The 25,155-nt window shown below is 39.0% G+C and overlaps 1 protein-coding gene across 6 annotated transcripts in view; it reads right to left on the reverse strand.

Annotated features, from left to right (window-relative positions):
* Positions 1-25,155, reverse strand: part of LOC147165202 (discs large homolog 1-like protein) — a 127,316-nt gene that overhangs the window by 10,184 nt on the left and 91,977 nt on the right. For all 6 annotated transcript variants that reach the window (XM_086088314.1, XM_086088316.1, XM_086088315.1 and 3 more), the window contains 8 exons: positions 24,922-25,066; positions 22,478-22,610; positions 19,846-20,002; positions 19,629-19,731; positions 4,760-4,874; positions 1,718-1,900; positions 720-783; positions 270-285 (listed from right to left, as the gene is read on the reverse strand). In XM_086088314.1, coding sequence (XP_085944440.1) covers positions 270-285; positions 720-783; positions 1,718-1,900; positions 4,760-4,874; positions 19,629-19,731; positions 19,846-20,002; positions 22,478-22,610; positions 24,922-25,066 — 916 coding nt within the window. The remainder of the gene's footprint in view (positions 1-269; positions 286-719; positions 784-1,717; positions 1,901-4,759; positions 4,875-19,628; positions 19,732-19,845; positions 20,003-22,477; positions 22,611-24,921; positions 25,067-25,155) is intronic.

Consider the following 25,155-nt stretch of genomic DNA (forward strand, 5'->3'; position numbering starts at 1 on the left):
AAGTAAAGCATTGACAAAGAATACATTGATGCCAATGCAATAGCCTTGGTGGACTTTTACTTTGAAGTCGGCCTGCGTGGTGTTGCTGTTGCTGCTTTTTGGCTATAGACAATTTTAGCTCGGTCACACTGTGTACACACGGCAAGGAGGAGGAGTTTCAAGTGAATATCCAAATGTGGGTGAAATTAAAAATATATCAGTGTTCGTGGGAATAGATATGATGTAAAGCACACTGGCCAACAGGGTTCACTAATAACACATTTACTTACCCCTTTCATCTTGATCCTGCACAGAGAAGCAGAGAAATAAAGAGATTTAGTGGATTATCACAACAGATCCCTATACAGCTCATGCTTCCTCTTGCTTGCAAAAACACACATGCACAAGAAAATTGAAGGGAAGGTTTTAGATTTTTTTTTTTTTATGAGCAGCTCTTCACAAAGGGGAGCTGCCCCCCACCCCCTCCCCAAAGTGTGAGGAAAACGGCGATGGTGTGAAAGAGAGCTGACGCCTGAGATATCAATAGCAGGTGTTAGACTCAGGGGGCCACGCCCTATCATCACATCATTTCATAAAGTCATTTTAATGAAAGCATTAGGATGCTTCACCCATGAACTTCAAGTATTTATTCTGTCTCAACATTTCACAGCTTGTTTGTGTTCTTTTCAGCTATGATTTTACAGGAGGACAACATGCCTATTTGATAAGTTGGTACTCACCGATCTATCCTGAGTCTTCATTACGCAGGTTGTCTTTAACCTTGACCTCTCCTTTTTCTCTGCCCTGTGAAAAAGGATGTGGGACATCAACCTTGACCAGGAACATATACCTCTGATTTAACAACTTTGTAGATCCCCCATGAGAATGCAAACGGAAGTTATATTTTTCATGTTTTGGCCTTTTATATGTTTAAAATCCATGCTAATCGTCAGACTGGACATCTCTGCAGCAGTCCGTACTGTTAACCGTCGCCAAACTGGTTAGCTAATAGCTATTAGCAGTTACGAGAGAAAAGAAAGCACACCCATTCGCTACTCTGCTGAGAACTCACTGACCTCTTTATTTTGCGCAAAACATTCCTGTGCCCGCAGGCACGCTCATTTGCCAATTTGCCAAGTTTATTCACGCTATTTAACATGGCTTTGCCAATAATTTTAACAAATATACTCAACAAAGGGTAATGTAATATGCTTGTGAACTGCGTGTGGAGGAACTCAATGTGTGCGTACATTAGCAAGTAAGTGCCTCAATATTAAGTGTTGCTGTTATGTACAAAAGCACAATATTGTGCTTTTTTTTTAGTATGAGCTATTTTTATTTATTTTTACAATATATTATGATCTATTATTATTATTTTTTTACAATATCGTGACCTTTTTTTAATATCGCCATCTTCCCCACAATATTGTTATAATTATCGTATCGTGATAGTATTGTATTGCGGTGTTTGGATATCGTTACATTCCTAATGACACATATCATACCAGGTCGGACCTACTGGTAATCACTATTAATCAAGGATTAAATGTACTCAAATCTTGACACCAAGCAATTTTTCTTCAAATTTTTCACATCTTCAATTTCAGGTTTTCTAGGTAATGCAGGAACTCTGAATGTTGGATGACTGGTATGGTAGCAAAGAAGACATAATATCCAGGAACTTGCTGTCAATTGACCGGCATTCGCCCCTTAGCCACATCTCACACTTTAAACCAACCTTCTACGGCTGGGGATGACTCCAACCTCTGGGCAGTTTGAGGGTGGTGGGCTAAGGTGACGCGCAGGCCACCACTCTTCTTCACCAGCACTGCTCACATGAAGGATGTCGCCAAAACGGAAAGGCAGAGTCTGATTTGGTGAGCTCAATTCTGATGCACTTCCGTCATAGTCGAACAGCGCTCTGCAAGCAAACATGGAGGTACATAATTAGACGGATGCATTTAGTTGCAAAAACATCGTGAGTTGTACTCTGTTACTTTTTGCAAGAGAGAACAAAATCAAAAGAATAAAAATCATTAAGTGACAAAAATGATCAGGTGTGCGAGCCCATGCCTCAACAAGATTCTATGACGTGAAAGCTGTAGATTAGCATTAAGCATTAGCGCACAAATCTGCTATATGATACCAATTATAATAGTTTTAAAATCACTTAAAATCTTTTAAAATAACAATATTTTTTGTCTAAATAAGATTATTTTGATTGATAACAATCAATACAACCGCTGGAGGATGCACTGTACATATCTGTCTCTTTGTGCTGTGTGTGCCGACAGTCTGTGTGTATGTGTGTGCATGGCTGAATGATGATCTGTCTTTGTGAGCCACCACAGAATTCCAAACCCGTCCACAGGGAAACAACCTGGAAAAATAGGGCAGCAATGTGTGTGTGAGTGCAAAGTAGAGCTGAAATAACAGGCATCCCCTAAAGTCCCCACTGTCTTCATTAATAAAACAGAGCAGAGACGGAGAAGGGGAAATCAAGAGAGACAGACAGAGAGGTAGCTATACTCTACAAATATTTTAAAATCTCCATATATTTGAAGGATTTTGAATGAAATATTTATCATGAGCTCATCTGCAAGGACTTCATTTGGAGCCAGGGGGCCACCGTTCTCGCCACGCTGCAGAAAAATGTAAAAAATGGCAACTACATGCCGGTTTACGTGACTCCTATTGTCGAGTGTCCTTGAGCAAGGCACCCGATCCACCCCCAAACTCGAGAGGTGCGGCACTGTTTGAGATCCTCTTTTACTCTGACATCTCTCCTGGCATGCCTGCATATGTGTGATTTAGGTCTATGTGTGCTGTGAAATACAACATACAGTACAGTATAAAATAAAATACAGTTAGTGTACAATACATTTAGTACTGAGTCAGCATGCTGTAAGTGACAGAATTTAATCAAAGCATTCTTGATCAAGTTCCTATTGTATTTGTTAATAGTGATGACTTAATTGTTTTTGGTATTATGTTACATTGCTTGAGACGTGTATAATTAACGTCAATGTCAATATAACTTCAAATCAAATTCAAATCAATAATATTCTAGTAATTTAAAAGAACATACAGGAATCTGTCAGCTCTAATGAAAATAGTCAAGAAAAATGTATCGCAGCAATGTTTAACAGGAATACATGATTGAACTTTTTTTTTTTGGTTGACATTGTTGTACACAACTGGCAGTTTAACATTAGAATACAGTTTATGACAAGCAGTAAATCAAACCCACATATAATAACAAATCCAAATCCTCCATACTTGTAATTTTCCATTTACACATGCTGCTATGTTCCGTTTTAATTTTAACACAGGCCAAGAACATCCTCTTGCTCATTGTCTATAACAGGGGGAGGCAACCCTGGTCCTCAATATTTTGTTTATTCTTATTTTGCTATATTGCAAGTATTGTTTTTATAGGCACAAATCTTGCGCCCTTTGACCTCTGTATGTTTTCTGTTCGTAATGTTTAGTTAGCATCAATGGGTTTTCACTTGTATAGCACTTTTCGACCTTTGAGGTACACTTTAACACTCTCCACATTCACCTTCTGATGACACAGCATCAGGAGCAACTGGCGGTTCAGTGACTTGCTCAAGGAGACGTCAACATGGTCACAAGGGCTGAGGATAGAACCCGCAACCATCATGTTGTGAGACAATCGCTCGGTTTACTTGCTGAATATATTTTAGCAATAGTCTACAATTTTGTTTCCTCAGAGGAAGCCCTCTGCTTCGTAGCCTTGGTGGGCCGTGGCCATGGTCTTGCCTCGCTCTGTGTGCTGAACTGGGGACTCAGTGCTGGTCTGGTCCTGGTCTTTTTCCCAAATATGCACAGAAACTACGAAAGCCAATGGAGAAGTACTCGGCCGGCAAGATAAAGAGAGGTCTTTCAGTTCTTCACTGCCCTACCTGTACCGTTAACCTTCGTGAGCCTGAGGCCCCGTCCACATGAAAGCCAGTTTCAATGTATCCTCACAAGTTTCTTACCGTTTAGGCTGTTCGTCTACACGATGGCGCGATTTCGGAGCTTGAAATCGATCACTTTTGAAACCGGGCTCCAGAGTGGAAAGATTTCAAAACGTTCCCCGTACGCATCCGTCTGGACAACATATGTAGGTTACTCCTCCAGTGATGACGTAATGGTCACAGCTCGATGACGACGCGTTGTCTCAGATTGATGACGTATGCGGCAATTTGTGACTGCGCACGAACCATCAGTCTGTCAACCACAATAGCGGATAGCCGTGTCGTAGTCGTTTTGCGCAGTCTCCTTAGCTTGCTTATGCAGCAAAATATTTTGCTTCTTTATTCCCACGTTCAACAAGTGGTGTTGTACTTGAATCACCCACCATTGTCACTTCTCCTGTGTTCGTCTTTTTCATGTGGTTTCGGTACATGCAAAGCCATGTTTGTTCTGTAGATTGCAATAAAGTTAGAAAAAAAAGTTTTCGTCTTCTTCGCTGATTCTTCTTCTACGCTTTCCGTTAACTCCCCGTGGCTGCGCTACAGCGCCACTCCATGACTTGGCATATACATTACAGCCGTTAAACGCCCTCAGCGTCTTCTTTTGGACACACGCAAGCCTTGAAATGCTTCTGAGTGTACGAGATTTGTTTGAGGAACGAAGCCGGCTTTGCTTCCGTCTGGATGGGGCCTGAGTATAATACCCTGAAGTTTTCCCACCATATCACAATAATTATCATATCTGTTGATGAGATGCGCGACAATGACACAATGAGGGCCATTATGTTGTGCATTACCTGACGTAAAGTGTGCGTTTTTGAGTGGATCGGAGTGACGTGGAGCTGGAACTGACACTGCTGGTCATCATCTGTTCCCTCAGGTCATGGATCTTTGCCTCGAAACGACTGTATTCTGCACACACACACACATAGAAGGAAGGCATGTTGAGATTTTGTTAGTGAGTTTTGGGACAACCAGTCAATCAGAATAGGTATGTACTGTACATTAGATGTAATAATCAGAACATGGGATGCCATGTATCACCACTAGATACAGTAGACAAATGTGAACATAATACATGGATACTGAATCCACACAGGGATGTTCAAGTAGCAGATCACTGGAGTGTTTTTTCCTCTCAAATTTGCCCGTAGCCTAGAATGAAACAAAACAAACCCCACTGGAATTCATTTTCATCCATTTGAACACATACGTACAATAATACAACATCAAAATGTGATTATTCATCCTCTCAACTGATGCAAATGTGTTTCCTGTTCAAACGAGAATACAATTTTAAACAGCAGTGAGCAACTGTTTCCCCATTCAAGCTGAATGTCTAGCAATAAATAGCAAGTGAGCTACCAGTTGGCCAATCAATGCAAAGAGCAGTGAATTGCTTACACACTAAAGCGCAACAAGCCACTGCACAAACTCTCTGTGGATCCATCATTTCGAATAATTGCATGAACGTGTCATTTTGGTCTCTTCATTTAAAAGATACATTCACATTAATGCCTATTAGTTCATCAGTTTCAAAAAGGTTGGTGAGTACAATATCAGCTCCTCTCAAGGTATATTGCTTAATTGTTGTTTAGTTGTTTTTTGTTGTTGTTATCACTAAACAATACCAAATAAATAACAATAGGTTAGTAAACAGGTAAGTGGAAAAGTGGTTTTGAAATACCCTTCAATGGAAAATTAAAGTTTATCCAATTATTTGTTTAACTGATCGAATAATAGATACAATAATCAATTTTAAAAATGTTCAGTAGTGATAGCCATAATTCAGAGTAATTCAGTAATTCTGATGGCCTCGTGAGTTGTAATCTGTTTTCCGGCGTCGGCTACGGCCAACAGTGGCGTTTGTTGAGAAAAATAAAAGGGTGATATCCCAACCAACATTTGCTGGTGGCGTTCTTGCAAGATGTTACAATACATTTTGCTTGCTTGCTCTTCAAATGCAGCTATTTGTTTGTTGTTTCACACACACATATATACTGTATTTTTTTAAGTAAATCAACATTAGGTTAGCCCATCAATTTGTGTTAAGTAGCATGCTTTAAAACGGCTACAGTAGGTTCTCAAAAATAAAGATCTTGTGAAAAATGTATATACTGGTTAATAATAGCCCTTTGAGTAACTCATAGATGTGCCAAAAAAAAAAGTGATTTAACCACTGTACACTCACCATATAAAGGTGTTGAGGTAGTTTTGTTTAAAATAAATAACCCCCCCCGAAATAAAAGGCAGAGGTATCGGATCGGGACTCGGAATCGGCCGATCTCAAAATGAGGTGACTCGGACTCGGGTCCAAAAAAGTGTGATCAGGACATCCCTAAATATTTCTTGCCGTTGTAATTGTTGCAAAACTATGCTGGAATTCTTATATAGAAAATGTTAAAAGAAAAATATCCAAAACTTAAGGTATACTTTATCAAAACAAAGATCTCCTAAATAAAGAATGATTATACACATAATACTGTTCATTATTACTGCCATACCTGACTTATTGTGTGGAGATATTAGAGATGTAACGATAACGGCCAAATCCAAATAATATGCCAAATCCAAGGTGTCACAAACCTTAGCCGTGTTACTCAAGGTTAAAGAATGCTTTGTTATTGTTATATAATTAATTGATTGTTCCATACCTGACCTATTGCATTGAAGTGTGGGGGTGTGCAGCCAAAACCTACACTCAATCTATCTTTCTTTTACAAAAACGTTTACGGTTGTGGTTACAGAGACCACACTAACCCATTATTTATACGACTAAAAACTTTAAAATTTAATAAGTTTATGGAGTTTAACTGCCTTAAACTATTGTATAAAGCCCATCATGAAATTTTACCAGTTAATATACAAACCATATTAATAAAAAGGGAAAGTGAGTACAACTTAAGAGGAACAGACATTTTTTTCCAAACCTAAACATAGAACAAAACAAAAAGAACGATGTATTTCAACTCAAGGTGTCAGTCTGTGGAAAAATCTGGATTGTAAAACAAAATCTTCCCAGCACAGTTATTGCAAATATATATATAGCACAAGGACACACAGTTTTAGAATTTTTTTGTATAATTGTTATACTGAAAGAGTCTTCACCGCTTGCTGTCATTCATTTTGTTTTTGTTGTTGTTTTTTTGTGTTGATCAGGGGCAGACAAAACAAATTTTACTTATTTATGTCCCCTTTCATTGCTTTTACTTTACTTTGAATTTAAATATTGCTCTATATTGTCTTTTTTCTTTCACAAATGAATTAAATAAATTGAATTGAATAATATCGTATCGTGATGTTTGGATATCGTTACATCCCTAGGAGATATGAGGTAATACACAACCAATATTCAGTCCGCCTTCAAGCCACAAAAAATAGCTATACGAGTTATTTAACCGTTCCAATTATATAGAACAAACCAATTCATTATTTATAAAATTAAACTCTCAAATTCTACGACTTAGTCAAACTAAAAAACAGCACTCACAATGTACAAAATGCAATAATCAACTTTGCCACAGTATCCAGAGGCTGTTCAAGACCAGACAGGGTTGTTGTTATAAGTTAAGAGACACAAGTCAATTCAAAAAATTACAAGAACAAAAATAAAGCAAATGAGTGGTTCTGCAAAAGGTTATCCATTTATGGAACAACTGAAAAGTGTGAATCTCGTGCGGTGTTCAAAAAGAGGTTTAAAACTAGTGTTAAAAAATGACCCCCCCCCCCCCAATTTTTTTTATTTATTTGTGGATATATACAGTAATTGCAAATGAATAACCTATTAGTGTATTAACATATTATGGGCAATATGGGATAGGACTAGATAAATTCTTGTACTTCTTCCTACTCGTTTGAACATGTAAACTGCGTTGAACTAAAACATCTATTGATTCTTTTCTTTCTTTCAATTTTATTTTCATATCTTGTAATATGTTTAAATGTTTAATAAAACAATCAAATCAAAAATCAAAATGCCACCAATAAATCTGGGAGAAGCGCAACATGCACATTTCAATGTCGGCTATATTTGTCCGCCAACTACAGCAACTACACAAGGTCAAAATACGTAGGAACTTCCCAGAAGACGTAACTTCTGCTCTTCGCTGACTGGTTCTTTCTGTTTGGTTAGGTTTGCCCCACCTCAGAAATGCGCTTGATTAGTGACTCAGACTCACTCAATGGTACAGCGATGAGTCTGGTTTCCAGGCTAAATGTTAAGTGCTGTATTCATAAAATCCAATCTTACTTTTTTGGGGGGGGAATGTTGAAGGAAAAACCGACTGCCTGGGACAGACCAACACATGCACGAGACAACATCCAAAGGTCCACCCAAAGGTCTGAGTTATCATTCAAATGGATAATCTGTGACTGTCAAAACCAATAACAACTCTGTAATGTGTCTATTCATGCAACATATACAGTGATATAATTGTTTGTATTGGCTGTACCTTCTTTACAGTAATATATGACTTATGTGATCACAGTTGAAAACATGTCTTCTGAACACCATACATGATCACAATGCCACTGGCAAAAAGCCTGCAAGACGATTTTTGATAAATGGGGCTGTGTGTATGTTACTGAATCATTACGGTGGACAGAATCCAATCAAAGCCATGGTAATTCAAATTACACTTGAGGTGCACAACTAACAGGAAGGAAACACATATACACACAAACACAAACCAAAGATATTCAGAACCTTTCTAATTTTGCCCCCCCCCCCCACCCACACACCCCTGCCCACCCCTCTTACACATTAAATCATCATCCTCCTGCCACATTTTAAGGAAGATAGTGATTCATGCTAAAATTCATGCAGAATATTCCATGCAAGTGCATAATAATAGGAGCATGAATTAAATGGAGAACTGAATTCAAGACAACGGAAGTGACCTTTAAATGGGAATCAAGATTTTTTTTTTTCCCCCCCATCATTGACCTCAGTCTATCACCTTCAATCTTACATCATGAGATTAGGTCTTTTTTCTTCACACCATTGAATTAACAGACACATTATCTGTCTCGGACCATACTGCCTGAAAACAATATCATGGGATTTAAAGCAAGATGGAAAAAACGATACACAGCGTAAAGAACACAAAACAGAATCAAGTCAGACAGAATTGTTATATCATGCACTAAATGCAAAATGAGCGTAAAACTTTCTAAATAAACAAAAATCATGAGCAGCAGACAAGATGATTGTAATTATTCAATTCCAGGTTATGTTTGTGCAAAACAGAGACAATAGTGAAACTCATACGTTCAAGAAATCAACTCAAGGAGAAAGTCAGAGGTGCGCTAACCATTGTATTCTAAGAGGCTGAGTGTTTGAACATGATGGTGTGAGTGTGGCAGTAATGTACAGTTAGAATCGGACCAGTGGAGCAGAGAAAAAAAGAAGAGCAAATGTGACTGTTTATACTAAACCAACAGTGTTTCAACATCACTGACAATGCTTTTAGCCACTGGACCACAGTCCTGGAAGTGTTTTTACGGACTCTCACAAGAGAGAAAGAATGATAGATTAGAACAAAGATGACATTGACTCTCTGCTAAACCTGTAAAAGTCACTGCAAAATCAAAAAGGTAGAAGCAAAAATGAAATTTTCTTTTCGATGTTGGCGTGTAACTCACTAAGATAGCAAGTCAGTTCAGCTTTTGTCTCTTTCAACTCTGTATCTGCTCTACTCACATGCTGATGGCAGGCTTGGCTTCCGTGCGCTACGATGCTGATGAAGGGGCTTTTAGATCAGTGTCAGTGGTAGAGTCCCAGGATGTGAATGTGAGGAAAAGCCAGATACAACACAAGTGTACATAAAAAAAAAGACAAGTAGTTCAGAGCACCCCCATATGTGGGCATGCCCGATGGGGAAAGAAATGAAAGTAGATATGCAAAAGAAAAACAATTTGTGTATTTAAAAATTGTTCAGGTGCCGCTCGGCTGCTACAGAAACAACAGATGCTAAGGCTCTCTCTCGATTGTGCTCCTCTTGTTGGCTCTCTTCTTCACTGTGGTTGCTCCTCCCACTCTGACAGCAGTTTGCTTTAAGGCACACACACGCACACAAGCACGCGCTGTTTCCTCGGGTCACTCATGCAGCAGAAAAGCGAGGTGATGCCAGGCTCTCCTGCCCTACTTTGGCCCAGGGAATCAGTCACCACCCACACACATTCACAATAAGCTTGACCAGGCATTTTTTTGTTTAAATTGGGGGTGGGGGTTAATTAACTGCACACTCATTTTTGCCTATAAATAAACCAGGATAATATGCAAAAGTGCATCTTCAGTAACAACACTCGTTACCTGGGACTTTCTTCAAACTAGAATAGTATTAATTTCACCATATATCGATTTCCAAAAAAGAGGACTCGTGGCTCCACCTTGAGATACTTAAATGTAGGGCTGTGCAATTAATCGGAATTCAATTACAATTTCAATTATTACAATCCACAATTACAAATTTGGCAGAATCCTAAACAAAAATAAGATTATTAATACTAATTTGGGGTTGTTTAAATTGATATATTTGCACCTTTTTTATTGTAAGCTGACTGATTTAATAAATCTTGTTTGCATAATTATAGTGTTTCAAGGAAAATGTATTTACTTAATATTTTTTTACATTAAACATTTTTTTGTATTGTTCCAAAAAACTAATGATTGTCCTAATCGTGATTGCAATTATTTCCAAATTAATCGTGATTAATATTTCCTTCATAATCTAGCAGCCCTACTTAAAGGATCTTTGTGCAGTTTGTCACTTTTTTACTCACAAATTCCACCTCTGGTGTGCGTGAGAGTACGTGCACGATCTTAAAGCAACAGCCATAGTTGACAAAGGAAGACATGACTTCAAATGAGGTAAGAACACCCCCCCCCCCCCCCAACCCCCCAAAAAAACTGTTGGTGATGGTGGTCTGCACACTCTACTATAAAGGAAAGATAAAAGCTGTAGTAAGTAAAGTACATAAAGCTGACCTACTTTTTTCTATAAAAAAAAAAGACAAAAAGAGCGCAACAATAATTACCCCCCACACACACACACACAAACAAAACCCGTCTTTCCCCCCCTATAACCCTTGCGTTCAAGCGTCAATCAAACTGAACATATGCTAATTGATCCAGTTTAATTTTAATGAATTCATTAAACACCCCTGGACGCCCAGACAGGATGCAAAAAAGTCAACATGTTTTGGAAGACAAGGACGTGTGTTCGCGCTAATTAATTAATTAATCATTGGCATGTTTCTTTTTCATTTGTTTTGGTTGAATTAGTTGATATTGTCCAACTATTTTTGTCATTAATGCCTCTCTAAGCAGCAGTTGTTTAAGATGCAGTTAATGTCCGTCTAGCAAATTTAAGGTTGGCCATAATTTCATCTCACCCAATCGTCACAAGACAATCGTCATAATTTCACCAGACAAGATTTTTTGGGGGGATCGCTTTACCAATGTCACGGTCAGTGAGCATAATTTCTCAAACTAACAAAGTAACCAAAAAAGTGGAGAAAGAGGGAGGGAATAAAAAGCCTGGAGTGAGAGAAAGTCAGATAAGTCAGAGTGGGAGGACAGAAGGAACCAATGGGGGGAGGGGTGATGACAAAGACTACAGTCATGGCTCTCAGGCTCATAATACTCACATCTATCCTTCTTTTATTTAACTTTACAATCTTTGGTCCTCTGCTCGTCATCTTTATCCCTCCAGGAGAAGCAATGTTCCCTTGCCTTACTGCATTATGCATCTCAAGTGTGCAAACTACATATTGTGTGCATTGCACCACTACAGCAACGTCTTTTTTTTTTACCTTTTATTTATCGATTCTTGTTCCCACAAACCCGATGATGGGGGGTATTTTCATATGCACCGTTACATCGAAACAAAATTCCCTTCTGTGTGTTTCATCACTGTAATCCATAACTCAAGGAAGCTTGACAAATGCTACATCTTTAGCAAGCAATAGTACTCAAGATTTCACCGAGACAGATCATCTTTCCACAAGTTTATAAGTGAAAGCCTAGCTGAGCAGATAATAATCTACTAACAAACTACATATTGTGTGCATTGCACCTCTACAGCAACGTCTTTTTTTTACCTTTTATTTATCGATTATTGTTCCCACAAACCTGATGATTTTCATATGCACCGTTACATAGAAACAAAATTCCCTTCTGTGTGTTTCATCACTGTAATCCATAACTCAAGGAAGCTTGACAAATGCTACATCTTTAGCAAGCAATAGTACTCAAGATTTCACCGAGACAGATCATCTTTCCACAAGTTTATAAGTGAAAGCCTAGCTGAGCAGTTAATAATCTACTTAATAACTGTTTCATAGCACTCACACATGCATACAGACACCGACCCACCCACACACACACAAACACAAACACACACATATACATACAGTCACGCTGAGTGTGATAAGCAGACTAACAGAAGAGAAGATAATCCTCTGTGCATCACCTCAGCATTGCTGGTGACAGACATGGACTGTGTGTGTGTGTGTGTACAGTGCATGGCAGTGACATTTGTGTGTAATCCAAGTGATGTATACTGAAGTCAAACAGAAGGCATTACTACAGTAGTCCCACACCAGGCAATCACACGGGACAAGATCACATTTTAAATTTGATACTCGTCACTTTGAGGTTCCACTCATATATAAACTGATGCACACATATTAACAAATAACCACTGAAATGTTATACCGTATATAGTTTACCATGGAAATGTCACACAGATCTTGAATAAAGCTGATCAATACTGCCTGTCTTAAGCTTTTGATTAAAAATTCATGACATGCACACTACTGTTGAACTCCAGTCGATTTGGTAGCAGAAATGCAGCAGTCATGTCAAACACAAAGCCACACACCGTAAGGCTTATTCATCACATCATCTTTTGCTGGATTTGGTGGATCACTGCCCGACTTGGCATTATATTTTCCAAAACTGCACCATGACACACTCTTTCTTTGCCTGGGGCAACCCTTGATCAAGTATTAAATTTTTGCTACTAACCACTAAACAAATAAATTACCTAAGCCACAAATGGCTAGTCATTAGTGATTAAACAATTTCTTCTCGCATTGTCACACATTTATTTTCTGTTTTAGTGCACTGCTTTCTTCTTTTCAACCCGTGCTATTGTGCATGTTACCAGTGACGTGCGGTCAGGATAGGCAAGGCAGGCACTGCCTGCCCCAGGCTAAAATGAAAGTTGAAACTGTTCGGCTTTTTCTATTTATTTTAATAATTTATTTCATTTTAGAAAGCCTACACTACCTACAAGTTTAAACGTGACAAAATTTGGTGATTTTCATACGTCAATTAAAAATTACTCATTACTTTGTCTGGCCTACAGGTAAAAATGCTGCAGAAATTATCCTCCTGAAGGCACACCGCTACTGTGCTTTTCCCAGCCCTGTCCGCATAGCAATGCGTGTTCAGTTTCCCAGTAGAAAAGTCCTTTACGCAAATAAGCAGATCGCTACGCAGCTTTTTTACGTTGCTGGATTATTCTTATGCGAACGTACGTTCGCACAGTGCATTCGTGAATTCAAAACACACTTAGTGCACAGCAAAGCGGTAAGATGACGCCACTCTGGAGAATATAAAACTATTTTTATACGCCTTTTTTTTAGGGAAAACGCCATATTTTGAAGGATGGGAGACCAACGCTTTAGATACCGGATATTCAGCAAAGTAAGGGACAAAGAATTATTTGTACTTTTCACAAAGAATGGTGAAAAAGGAAAGATTGGTTTTGTGGATGTGCTTCAATTAACTGGCTGTTTCACTTTACATGGTGTTTGGCATTGCTATTGATATTGTTAGCTTGATTTTGTGAGGAATTAGGCTGTTTTACAGGGAGCTATTCACCTTATTACATTCGTCCAGGTGGGTTCGAAATTGCCTGTTTTTCGTTGTGAAGCAAATGGGAGGCAGAGTGCACTGCAACGTTTACTGTGACTGGCTGACGGTGGCCCAGAACTTAAGCTGAGTGGCAAATGTTGAGCTGCCGCACCGGAGGCGACGGGTACAAACCCCGCTTGAAATAAAAAAAAAATTGCGGTGCAAATAATGTAAGACTTAAAAAGAGAGTAATGATTTTTGTTTTATTTTCTACCCATACAGAGGAGGCATATGTTAAAATAGTTTGAATGTATGGCATCTTGTATCTGAGTTTCAAGTATCTCAAGGTCAGGCTGAGTGTCCTCTTTTTTTGGAAATGAAAATATGGTCACCCTAGGATAGGTTGTACACTCGCCTGCCGACACAAAAATTTGTAATTGGTATGTGCGTCTCAATTTGCGACTGCCTGCCTACCCAAACCTAGAGCTCACTGCACGTCACTGCATGTTACTCACCAAGATATTTGTATGCTACAAATCAGCGAGACATAACCCAGTTTCTCCCATACTTTACATGTGTTACTGACCAGGCAAAAAAATAAATTCGATGAGACCTAAGGCCTCTGCAACCTCACTCTGTTTGCACTGCAGTGTGGCTTTCAAGTTGATAGCAGAGGGAAGTGTTTCACCTCTCAGACCAGGCCTTTTGCAGACTGGCAACCATTCACCAACATGAACTGTTGAGAAATACATAAAACACTGAAATTCCCCCAACTTGTCATACACTGGCCACGAGCAGGCCAATTATTGCCCTTTTTTTTTCCCCCTCTTTACCCTCTTGTTAGAGACTGTCTTCTGCCGTGAATAGCAAAAATCTGAAAATAACTCCCACCCTCACCCCCCAACAAAATGCTGATAGATTCCACAATGTCACAGCAAAGCACAACTTTTGTCTAAACAACACTCCTCAACTTAATCCAAAATAGTTTTGCGGCACCAAGATGCTACTAGAGTAGAGAGTGCAAAAGCAATACTATTACAGCTTTGGTTTGAGCACAACAACAGCGAATAGGTGAGTTTTTCAGCTAATGCAGGATACCCCCCCCCCCCCCAAATATATCCATAAATACTGTAGATAGTTCTGCGAATACCAAACCACAAATATGTGAGGGTACACTGCTGCAACCCCCGACCAGATGTTATGGCAATAATCATCAATAATTTGACCAATAAAGAGGTGAGCGTGGCAATGAATATTGAGCTTCTGTCATTGCACATCATTGCACATGTCCAACTGTTAAATGTTTCAGTATTTTTTGCACAAGTTGCTGTTCTCTAACGAGGAGCTTAACAACAAAATTCACAAATGATAATGCTCCAGCACATGGAGGTGGCATCATCGGGGAACGGCTGGTGGAGACTGGTGAACCTCAAATGGAATGGCCTGCACTCTCCAGACCTGAATCCTATTGAAAACCTGTGGGATCAGCTGAGTCGCCGGGTACAGGCTGGAAACTCTGCACCCCAGAACCTCAATGACCTGAGGGCTCGACTTGTGAACAGCATGAGACGTCGGTGTCATGCTGTAATTGATGCTCAAGGGAACATGACAGGTTATTGAGACATTGATTTTTGGTTGTGGTGTACCCACCATTGTTGTTAACATTTGGTTTCAATGAATTGATTGAGATGATGATCTAGTACCAGTGCATCCTTCTACTTAAATGTCCTACCTTCACTGTAAAATGTACTTTTTACATTTTCTATAAATTTCACCTGAAAGCCAAATATCCCTAACTTTTTGTGAGTAGTGTATATAAACAAAGATCAAATTAAAGCGGTTTTAACAGTATGACATAACACCTCACTCTGCAGTATTGTTTCTGCTGCAGTATATAGTGACATTTTTATTTATTTATCTCGAATTATGTCTTACAGTGACTTGCATCATATCACATCGCATTATAATCGGAGCGAAACATATTGTTCTCCTCAGGGTAGCTTTGTACCGAAGATGAATGCATGGTATGTTGCTGGCAATGCATCTAGAGGAGACAGTCCTCCAATTAATACGACCACATAGGTCATTTTGAAATGTGCCAAATTACGACCAAGTGTTACGTATTGGAGTTTAGCGACCGCTATCGGCCACGTAAATAGTGAAAAATTAGTAAAGTGAACCATAAGTGGAATTACTGGGGCTCGAACCCGGGTAGTGTGGTCGGAAAACGAGTGATTAACCCACTGAGCTGACAGGCCAGTAATTATTTGTGTTGACTATGTGTTTTGTAATGTCAAATTGTCAACCATACTACAATCTCTTGCTAACCCTAACTTAACTCTCATTAGCCCAACCATTAGTGTTCCACGCAAAGACGTAACGTGTACAACTTCACTGAAAGCCTAATACTAACCATTAGTCCCGCTGGCAACGAATTGACATACCGGTACATGTCAACACTAAACAACACTGAAATAATTACAGAGCTGATAGCTCAGTAAGACAGATGTTAGTCTTCCGACCAGACAACCTGGGTTCGAGACCCATTAACTCCACTTATGGTTAACTTTTTTTCACTATTCACATGGCCGATAGAGGTCACTAAACTACAATACGTAACACTTGGTTATATTTTGGTGCATGGCAAAACGATATGGTCGTAATGTTGGAAGACTTGTTGTCTAGAGTGAATTACACCAGCCTCAGTGATGGAGATTTATTTTATTTTATTGTTTACCCTTCACAGTATAGTTACAAGACTTAGAGGAGGGCTGTTGTTGACACTATTCTTCTATTTGTTTTATAACTATTTGAAGTAACCGAACCATTATATGCATTATGATTACAGTTACACCAAACCGCAAACTTGTGTACAACCATAATAACTACAGCACACTGTTTCAAATTTGTTTGCCATTTGTCACTCTATCCTTCATTAAAGTCACTTAACAATTCACACATTCAGTTTTGTGGCCAAGCCAAGTGAATAAAATCTTTACTTTGGAGCCATATTGTGGCATCTTTTGGTTTCAAGGGACTATGTTGAAATAAAATGACAAGCAGCAATAGCATATTTATTTTTATTATATATTTTAAATATTGTTAAATTAACACCACTCTGACAATAAAACGTTATTATCTTTCTCTGAAAGGCAAAAGCTATCATGATAGCTTTGATTCATCATTATATTTAGAACATTTCCATAAAGCTGTGACTGTCTATAACAGGGGTGTCAAACTTATTAGCTCAAGGGCCACATGGAGGAAAATATATTACTAAGCGGGCCGGATCGGTAAAATCATAGTATATAACAAACAATTGGCGTCAATTATACGTAGATTTTCGCTATTTGTGGGTTAGCCCTACATTACGGGGCTCAACTGCAATTATATTGTTCAAAAAAATAACACAAATGCAAATGGAACGCAGCAACATTTTGCCTGTATGAGTTCTGGATGTGTTGTAGCTACCCGTTTTGCATATATATTGTTTCCAGAATGCATTGTGTGACACAGTTAATGAATGACGTTAATCCTTGTCATGTGTGTTTGTTACCAGTAATTTAATTTGTGTCGTATTTAACACGTTTATGTCGGTCTGTGATTATTATTATTATTATTTTTTAACAAACTGTAGCTTTAGGTTTATGTTTTGATTGTGGCCAGCTGATTAATTGGTCTGACTACTAATTTTTTTTTACTTTACAAAATCATCTCGCGGGCCAAAATTAAACCCCTTTGCGGGCCTAAACCGGCCCGCAGGCTGTATGTTTGACACCAATGGTCTATAATGTACCACTACTTTGCGTAAAACAAAGTACTATTGTACATACACACATGTACACACATTCTGATGACATTAGATCCGTAGCATGCTGCTCTGAGTTTGATGACAGCAGGTAGTGTTCCTAATATAAATAACAGAAGAGTACCTGTGCAAACAAATAATCACACACAGTGTGACTCGCACTTTATTCCACTCATGGTGGAGGTCATTAGATGGAAGTATCTATGTGTGTGTTTGCGGGTGTATGTGGTCGAAGCAGACGGCGCACCACAGGTTACACCTCCATATTGCCACGGGAACCGGACAAATATAACTCTCAAAAGGACGCCCCCCCCCCCCCCACACACACACGCATGCACCCCCCCCCCCCCCCCACACACACACACACACGCACGCACGCACACACACACATTGTGCAGACCAATTCACAGCATGGACAGAAGGCTTGGAATAAGTACGCTCATGACACATACAAGTAATAAAAAAATACTGAAACTGTTTACGTAACAACTGAATATAACCGATAACTGTATATAGCAATACCCGCAACCCCAACTGCAAATATCCTCTATCATACAAAAGTAAATAGAATATGTTTACAGGAGACATTTTACCCTGAACAAGAAGGGTCTACCGCACACTGAGCGATGCAACAGAACTTTACCGCACACTCACGCAATGTGCAGGTTCTGCCACAAGATTGGATGAATTTGCGGCGATTCAAAATTTGAAACACAGTTGAACGATGTGGTGATGTCGCAAATTATAACCAAATAAAATACTTCACAGAAGCTTTCACACAGGTGAAAAATCAATTTCCAGGTTTTAAGCGAGTGAGACAGCCCCCTGCCGTGCACCACAAGCCATAGAAATACACTAAATAGAGTACACGTATGTTGTGTTTTACAACAGTATTTAACCGTATTTATAATTTCTTAAGTTCCTGTGGATCAAATAGTGAAGCTTGAGATAAAAATGTACACAAGCAGTGCCCACTATTCAAGTAAATGGATGTGGACAGCGCCTTTCATTGTATCCACACTACTCTGTATTATCACCCACATCCTCTTTTTGTAGGAACCTTGACTGACCTGTCTTTTATGGATTACATTTTTTTATACAGTATAACATATTGTACGAGGAGCCTCAAGACGCGATACAGTCTTGCACATTTCACATTGCAGGGAATCCAACAGTGGTAATTTTTTGTTAGGTTTTGGTCCTGGTTAGGTTCGAAAGCATGGGGCAGCCCTAAGGTCTTTATCTATATGCTCTCTACTTAACACAATGTACTTGTAGTGCACTACTATACAATATACGTCCACACAAAAAAAAAAATCAATAGACGTAAAAAATAGAAGAAAACCCCCCCACGTTACTTTAAAACACAGACTGTATTTACTTTAACAGACAAATGGTTTCTCCATACAAAGAAAAAAGTTTCCAGTGCATGTAAAAAACTACAGCAACCAGTAAGTGAAATACAATTTAATTGATCTTAATTTGAACATTTTAAAGTGTTCTTATAGAAAAGAAGCGCTGCATATGATTTACCATATTTACTATCTGCACTACTGTATTCTGGATCACCTCTCTAAATGAACAAAACAGGCCAAATGGCCTAAGAGACAAACAAATATTCTCACTCAAAAGACACATTTCCATTGTGAGGGTCAGGCGACCAAGAGCATTTTTACCGCGTACATGTACACCATATGCTTGCATGTGCATACAGTACATAATGTAAGTGATATTCTTAGGACCCCCACAGGAACTGCATTCCATTAGCTGAGCCTCAGTCATCAGTTATACCATGGTTGCCTAGGATACAGCATTGACAGTCATTCCCAGCAGGCATACATAAGAAATGATTCAGGTTAAGTATATCAATAGACTTAATAGACTGCTTCGAATGTCCTCTTTACTAATAAACTCCATCCTTGACAAATTGAACAGTCGTTTTTTCCAAACAGCTTTACACATTTCACCCAGCACTATATTTGGTACCACTCACCTTCTGGCCTATACTGTGCTAGAATGGTGACAGTTTGTCCTGCGTTCTTCAGAGCTGCAGCAGCCTGCTCATGTGTTGCAGTAGATAGGTCAACGCCATTCACCTAGATCCACAGATAGATCATTTCATTAATTAAATATCCGAATGCTAAAGCAATATCTGGGTATGAATGAAATGTATTGTAAATAGTTGTAGAAATACAGTATGTAACACATACCGAGAGGATCCTGTCACCCTTGTGGAGTTCCCCACAAAGATCAGCTGGACCTCCAGCCAGAATGAAGGAGATGAAGATTCCCTCTCCATCTTCTCCGCCAACGATGTTGAAACCAAGACCTGTAGACCCTCGTTGGAGTATCACACGCCTCGGCTCCCTGGTGAACATAAATCCACAGGGTAAAAGGAATGTACTTGTCATGTCTGGTCGAAACTACATGATTAAGCTGTGTATATATGTATTTTAATTTCTAATCATGACAGTCATGAGAGCCCACCAAATATGCATGTGTATAATCTAATAGTAAAGCTAGGTTAAACATATACACACACACTGAAAGTGGTTGGTTATGGCTCAGTGGTAGTGTGTCGTCTCCCAGTTCCAAGGTTGTGGGTTCGATCCCCGGCCCTTGGGACCATGTCAAAACCATAAGTGTGAAGAGCTTTGAGATCCTTAATGGGTGGAAAAGCGTTATACAATTGAATTTCTAAAAACAGCCAAATCCCCAGTTATGAGGGTGTGCACACTTGTGCAAATACATTACCAAGTTTATTTTTACTTCCACTTGTTAAAATATGACACCTTGTGTTCACTGAAAAAGATGGGGAAAGTTGAAATATTATTCATCTTAGTCTCTTTCATCAAATATACATGGAATTTAAATAGTGGTGCAGAGAGTTTTCTTAAATGACCATCTTAGACGTGAAGAAGCCTGCATTACATTGAAGACAATATATAACTCTACGTGTTGCCCAGTAGATGTCAGTATTGTATAATGTTCTTGTAGCAATAGTAATGCGTCACACCATGGAGCATTTTCCCCAATAGTACTGTATACTGTATGAACCCGGCCCTCGAGAGCCATGCCCTGCTTGTTTTCAATGTCTCCCACCTCCAACACAGCTGTCTCAAATGATCAGCTCATCAGCAAGCTCTGTAAAGGCCTGATAATGATCCTGTTCATCGACTCAGGTGTGTTGGTGTAAAGAGACATCGAAAACAGGCAGGACAGTGGCTCTCGATAACCAGGGAACCCCGTCCCCTGTCAGACTTAAGTCTCATAATGGACTGCATTCAAATAAGACCAATTCCATAAAACAATTTTGATTTTTGATAAGAAATCATCCTTCACAGATCATCACAGTACCAACACAGTATAGTACTACTTACTATGGAGCTGTAGGAAAAATTTAAGGGACCACTGCAAAATGAGCAATTTATGCCATCAGATCATCATTGAGAAGCAAAGAAACTGAAGCGTAGGTAATTTAAATGCCTATATTGTTATGATTGTGACAGAAGGACACAAGTCACACATTGATTTTTAATACTTTCAATTTTTTTTTTAAACTATTTAGTATTTCAATGGTCTCCGATTCAGTTTTGTAAAATCTGAGTCTGAGGCATTGCTGTGATTAAAAACGCTATAACTTGATCTTTAATTGTGGGTAGTTATGACAGTTATGGGTCTTTTCCAAATCTAAATGTCTTCTGATGTACAGGTAGCATAACTTGATATTGGTCTTAAAGGGAAAGTCAAGTCATTTCATGAATGAAAATTAAGATGGACAAAATTATTATTGCTCATCATTTCACTGATGAGGTGCCGCTGCCACTTGTAATACATGCTATTGGTTTTTTAAATCGGAAAATGTTACGTCATTGTAAGATGGTACTTTCTTTCCCTACACTTTAGCACTTTTCCACCATGCAAGGCCCTCAAAGCGCTTTACATTCAACTACTGATGAGTAGCATCAGGAGTAACTGGGGGTTCAGTATCTTGCTCAAGGATACTTCGTCATGGTCACAATGGCATGGGATCGAACCCACAACCGCTTTTTAACTCACTCAAACACAAAAACGTGTAAACAAAATTTTCAATACTTTGTCTTTCATTATTTTCTATAATCGTTCATCCCTAAACCCAAACCAACCATTTTGTAGGTGACAAAATGCTTATTTTCCAACATAACTTACATTCTTTAAAAATCCTACAATGTTAATACATACATGCATACAGTACTAACATACATACACACATATTATATTTATATATACATACAGTCGTTACAGTACAAAACAATCAAATCAGAAAGACAGCAAACGAGAAATGAGACAATAAAATAGCCACAACCACAAAACTCAGAAAAAGGGCAGACATCAAAATGACCATCCTGCAGTCAGTCTTCAGCTTATCATATTTATTATACTGAAAAGATTCTGATTGGCCAAAAGAATTATGACGGAAGGAGTCATATTCTGGTAACCACGGTGACGCCAGTTGAGTGACGGGGATTGTGATAGGCTGTAATCCTTCCATTAAAATGGATTAAAGATAGTAGAGCCGCACTGAGAGTGAATGTGCATTTGTCTACGTATGTGACCTCAGTTTACATGCCAGATAGAAATTCTGATTGCCATCTGCCAAATAGACGCAAGCATGCACACACCCAAACACACGCACATACACCACAGCCTTTTTACCAGGGCGACCAGAGGTCAGGCAGTGAATTTGGGCTCTCTAGGAGAGATATAAAAAGACCTTAACATCACAAAAACAATTGTGTTCTAAAACAATGAATAAAACGTATATATACTGTCCATTACAACATAAAATTACATGTTGCTTACCTTGTGAAATCATCATCTGCAGTCATGGACCTGGGCATTGGCGAGTATCTGGGCGTGGTCAGTGGGGCAGGGCTAACAGACTGGCTCCCGCTCATATCAGGTCTTATGTGATTGTCCTGATGTGGGGGGTAGGCTGAGGGGGGGGCGGAGATCATAATCGTACTGTCAGATAGTGTTAAGAGTTATTTATACAGAGTGTTTAGTTTAGGCCATTCTCATTAACTAATATTGTTGAAGAGTTTTGATCATCTCAAACTGTTTTATCAAAAGTATTAAAGTGTTTATACGTAATTTTGGTACTGTGTTGCGATCAGTGTTGGGCATGTTACTTTAAAAAAGTAATTAGTTAAATTACTTCTTCCAAAAAGTAAATGATAGTAACTCACTTTTTTTTCACTCAGCTTTGCCTATACCTTTCTCTACATTTCCCCTGATGTGCACCGTTCAGCAATATCTGTCAGCCAGATTACCCATATTTTCGTCAACGATGGTGACGGCATGACACACCCTCGTCTGCCTAAAATTGACTGGTACCCCCCCTGCCTTCGCCGATTAGATTGGCTTTAGGCATGATGACTGATAAGCCAATCAGAGGAAGAGTAGTGGGGGTCATGCAGAGGAAAATAATTCTTCAAATAGTGTGTTGAGCTGCATCGGCGGACTGGACTTTATAGCTCGCAGGTGGGCGCGCCTAGCCTGGAGACGTGTCATGTGTGTACAATCTCCAAGGTGGACGCTGCCACATAACAACCACTAATAGTGGATATAGGAGCCATTACGAACCTACAGTGGATGAATGCGCATCTGCAACTTGTCCCTGATATAATAAAAAAAAGGTCCATCACGGGATGTTGGCTGCTTGAAAAGTAGATCTTAGGGCAAAAGCCGTTGGGTAACCTTATAACCCCAATATTGTTAAGATAGCTAGCTAAAGATAATGTGGGAAACCTGCGTAATTAGGCTTAATTTTCTGTATGTGTACCAACCCAGTTTGTAAAGAATTTCATGCCATGTTTTGTTAGATGAATTGTCATAAAAGCCCAGAGATTATTTCAGTGTCTATGAAGCTTGTTTTATTTATTTATTTACGTCTAAGTGAGGGGTGGGCAAAATCGCTCCTCGAGGACCAGAATCCTGCAGGTTTGAGGGGTTTCCCTCCTCCAACACAGCTGATTCCAATGAACAGGATTGTTATCAGTGCGCATGGCACGATGTCAATGTTTATACTAGCCGTAAACGACGGAGACTTGTGCTGTATGAAGTTCTGGTACGCCATAAAAGGTGCCAGTACGCTAGAGGCTAAAACTGAGAAGTGCGGGTACTTTGTACCACTTAAAGCACTGATTATCCTAAAAAAAAATGTAATGTTGACTTGGTATGCTAATCACATAATTAAAAGGAGACATATTAATTATGCTAGCAAACTGATTGCTTTGGGACTACAATACCCAAGATTGGCTAATAGCAAAACATTAGACTCGCTAAATCCACTTTTTGAACAACAGTGGATTTAGCGAATAGTCTAACGGCCTGAACGGCCAGTTTAATTAGTTTGTTTTTAAAATATTTATGTTAGACCATAAATATAAAGTAATGCCTATTTTTTGTATGTTTTTCTTTCCTTAAAGGTATGGTCCGAAGGATTTGTTTTGGCCTGTCCGGGATGTTTCTGGGCAGAGACTCAACATTTTCCTTCCAGCCAAGCCACGGAGACAAGCTACTATGAGTAGCATATGCAAATTTTGCTGTGAAAACCCGCGCTCCTGATTGGTGGGCCCGTTTCACGCTTGTTCATGGTTGGCTGTTTCCTTGAGCCATGCAGCCAAGCTACTATCAGTAGCATATGCAAATGTTGCTGTGCGAATGCATGCTCCTGATTGATGGACTGTTTTCACGGACGTGTAAGGAGTTTGAGTCCCGTGTCTGTGTCTTTTTTTTCTTCTAAGTATATTATTTTGGTTTTTTAGCTTTTAATCGACAGGACAGTTAATTATGCTATTAATCCTTTGTGTAAGAAATATGTCAAATACTTTTTAGTTTCTAAACTGTTAAAAGTCAGTTATGATAATGCTTAAGAAAAATTCATTTAATCACACTTTTCTATTTCTGCATGCCAAGCGATAAATAATTGTTCTTAGTTACTAATTCATCACACGCTGCTGGCATTGATTGAGTGACATAAAGTGGATACGTGGAGAACAGCATGAAGTGTGGAAAGACTTTTCTTCACACCAAAGATGATAAATGCAAAACATGTTATAGTAGGCGTGCGCTAACGTTAATGGCAGCCATTCAAGCAGGGCTAGCTTGTCACAAGAAATTTGACAATGGTTTAAAAAACATCTACAGGACTTAAGTAGAATTGCTATTATTTCAGCTTCTGTGTACCTGCTTCTCAAAATGTATTTGCATTAAACAAAACATAAAAAAATGCATATACTTACAATTTGTGACATCAGGAGGAGGAAAGGTTTCATTGTTAAAGAGAGCGGTGTGCTTGGCCACACGTAGATAAACAACATCAGAGGTTGATTTCAGGGCTGCAACTGCTTCCTCATGAGTAACTTCCTCTAAAGAAGTGGCATTTACCTGGAGACACATTAAGAAAACATGCAATATCAGAGCAATTCAACTGAGAATTATATATACTGTATTATACACATGCTGTGTATAATGTA

Source organism: Leptonotus elevatus, chromosome 11 (assembly GCF_054856555.1).
Source record: "Leptonotus elevatus isolate MCC_2025b chromosome 11, RoL_Lele_1.0, whole genome shotgun sequence".
NCBI classification, from domain to species: Eukaryota; Metazoa; Chordata; class Actinopteri; order Syngnathiformes; family Syngnathidae; genus Leptonotus; species Leptonotus elevatus.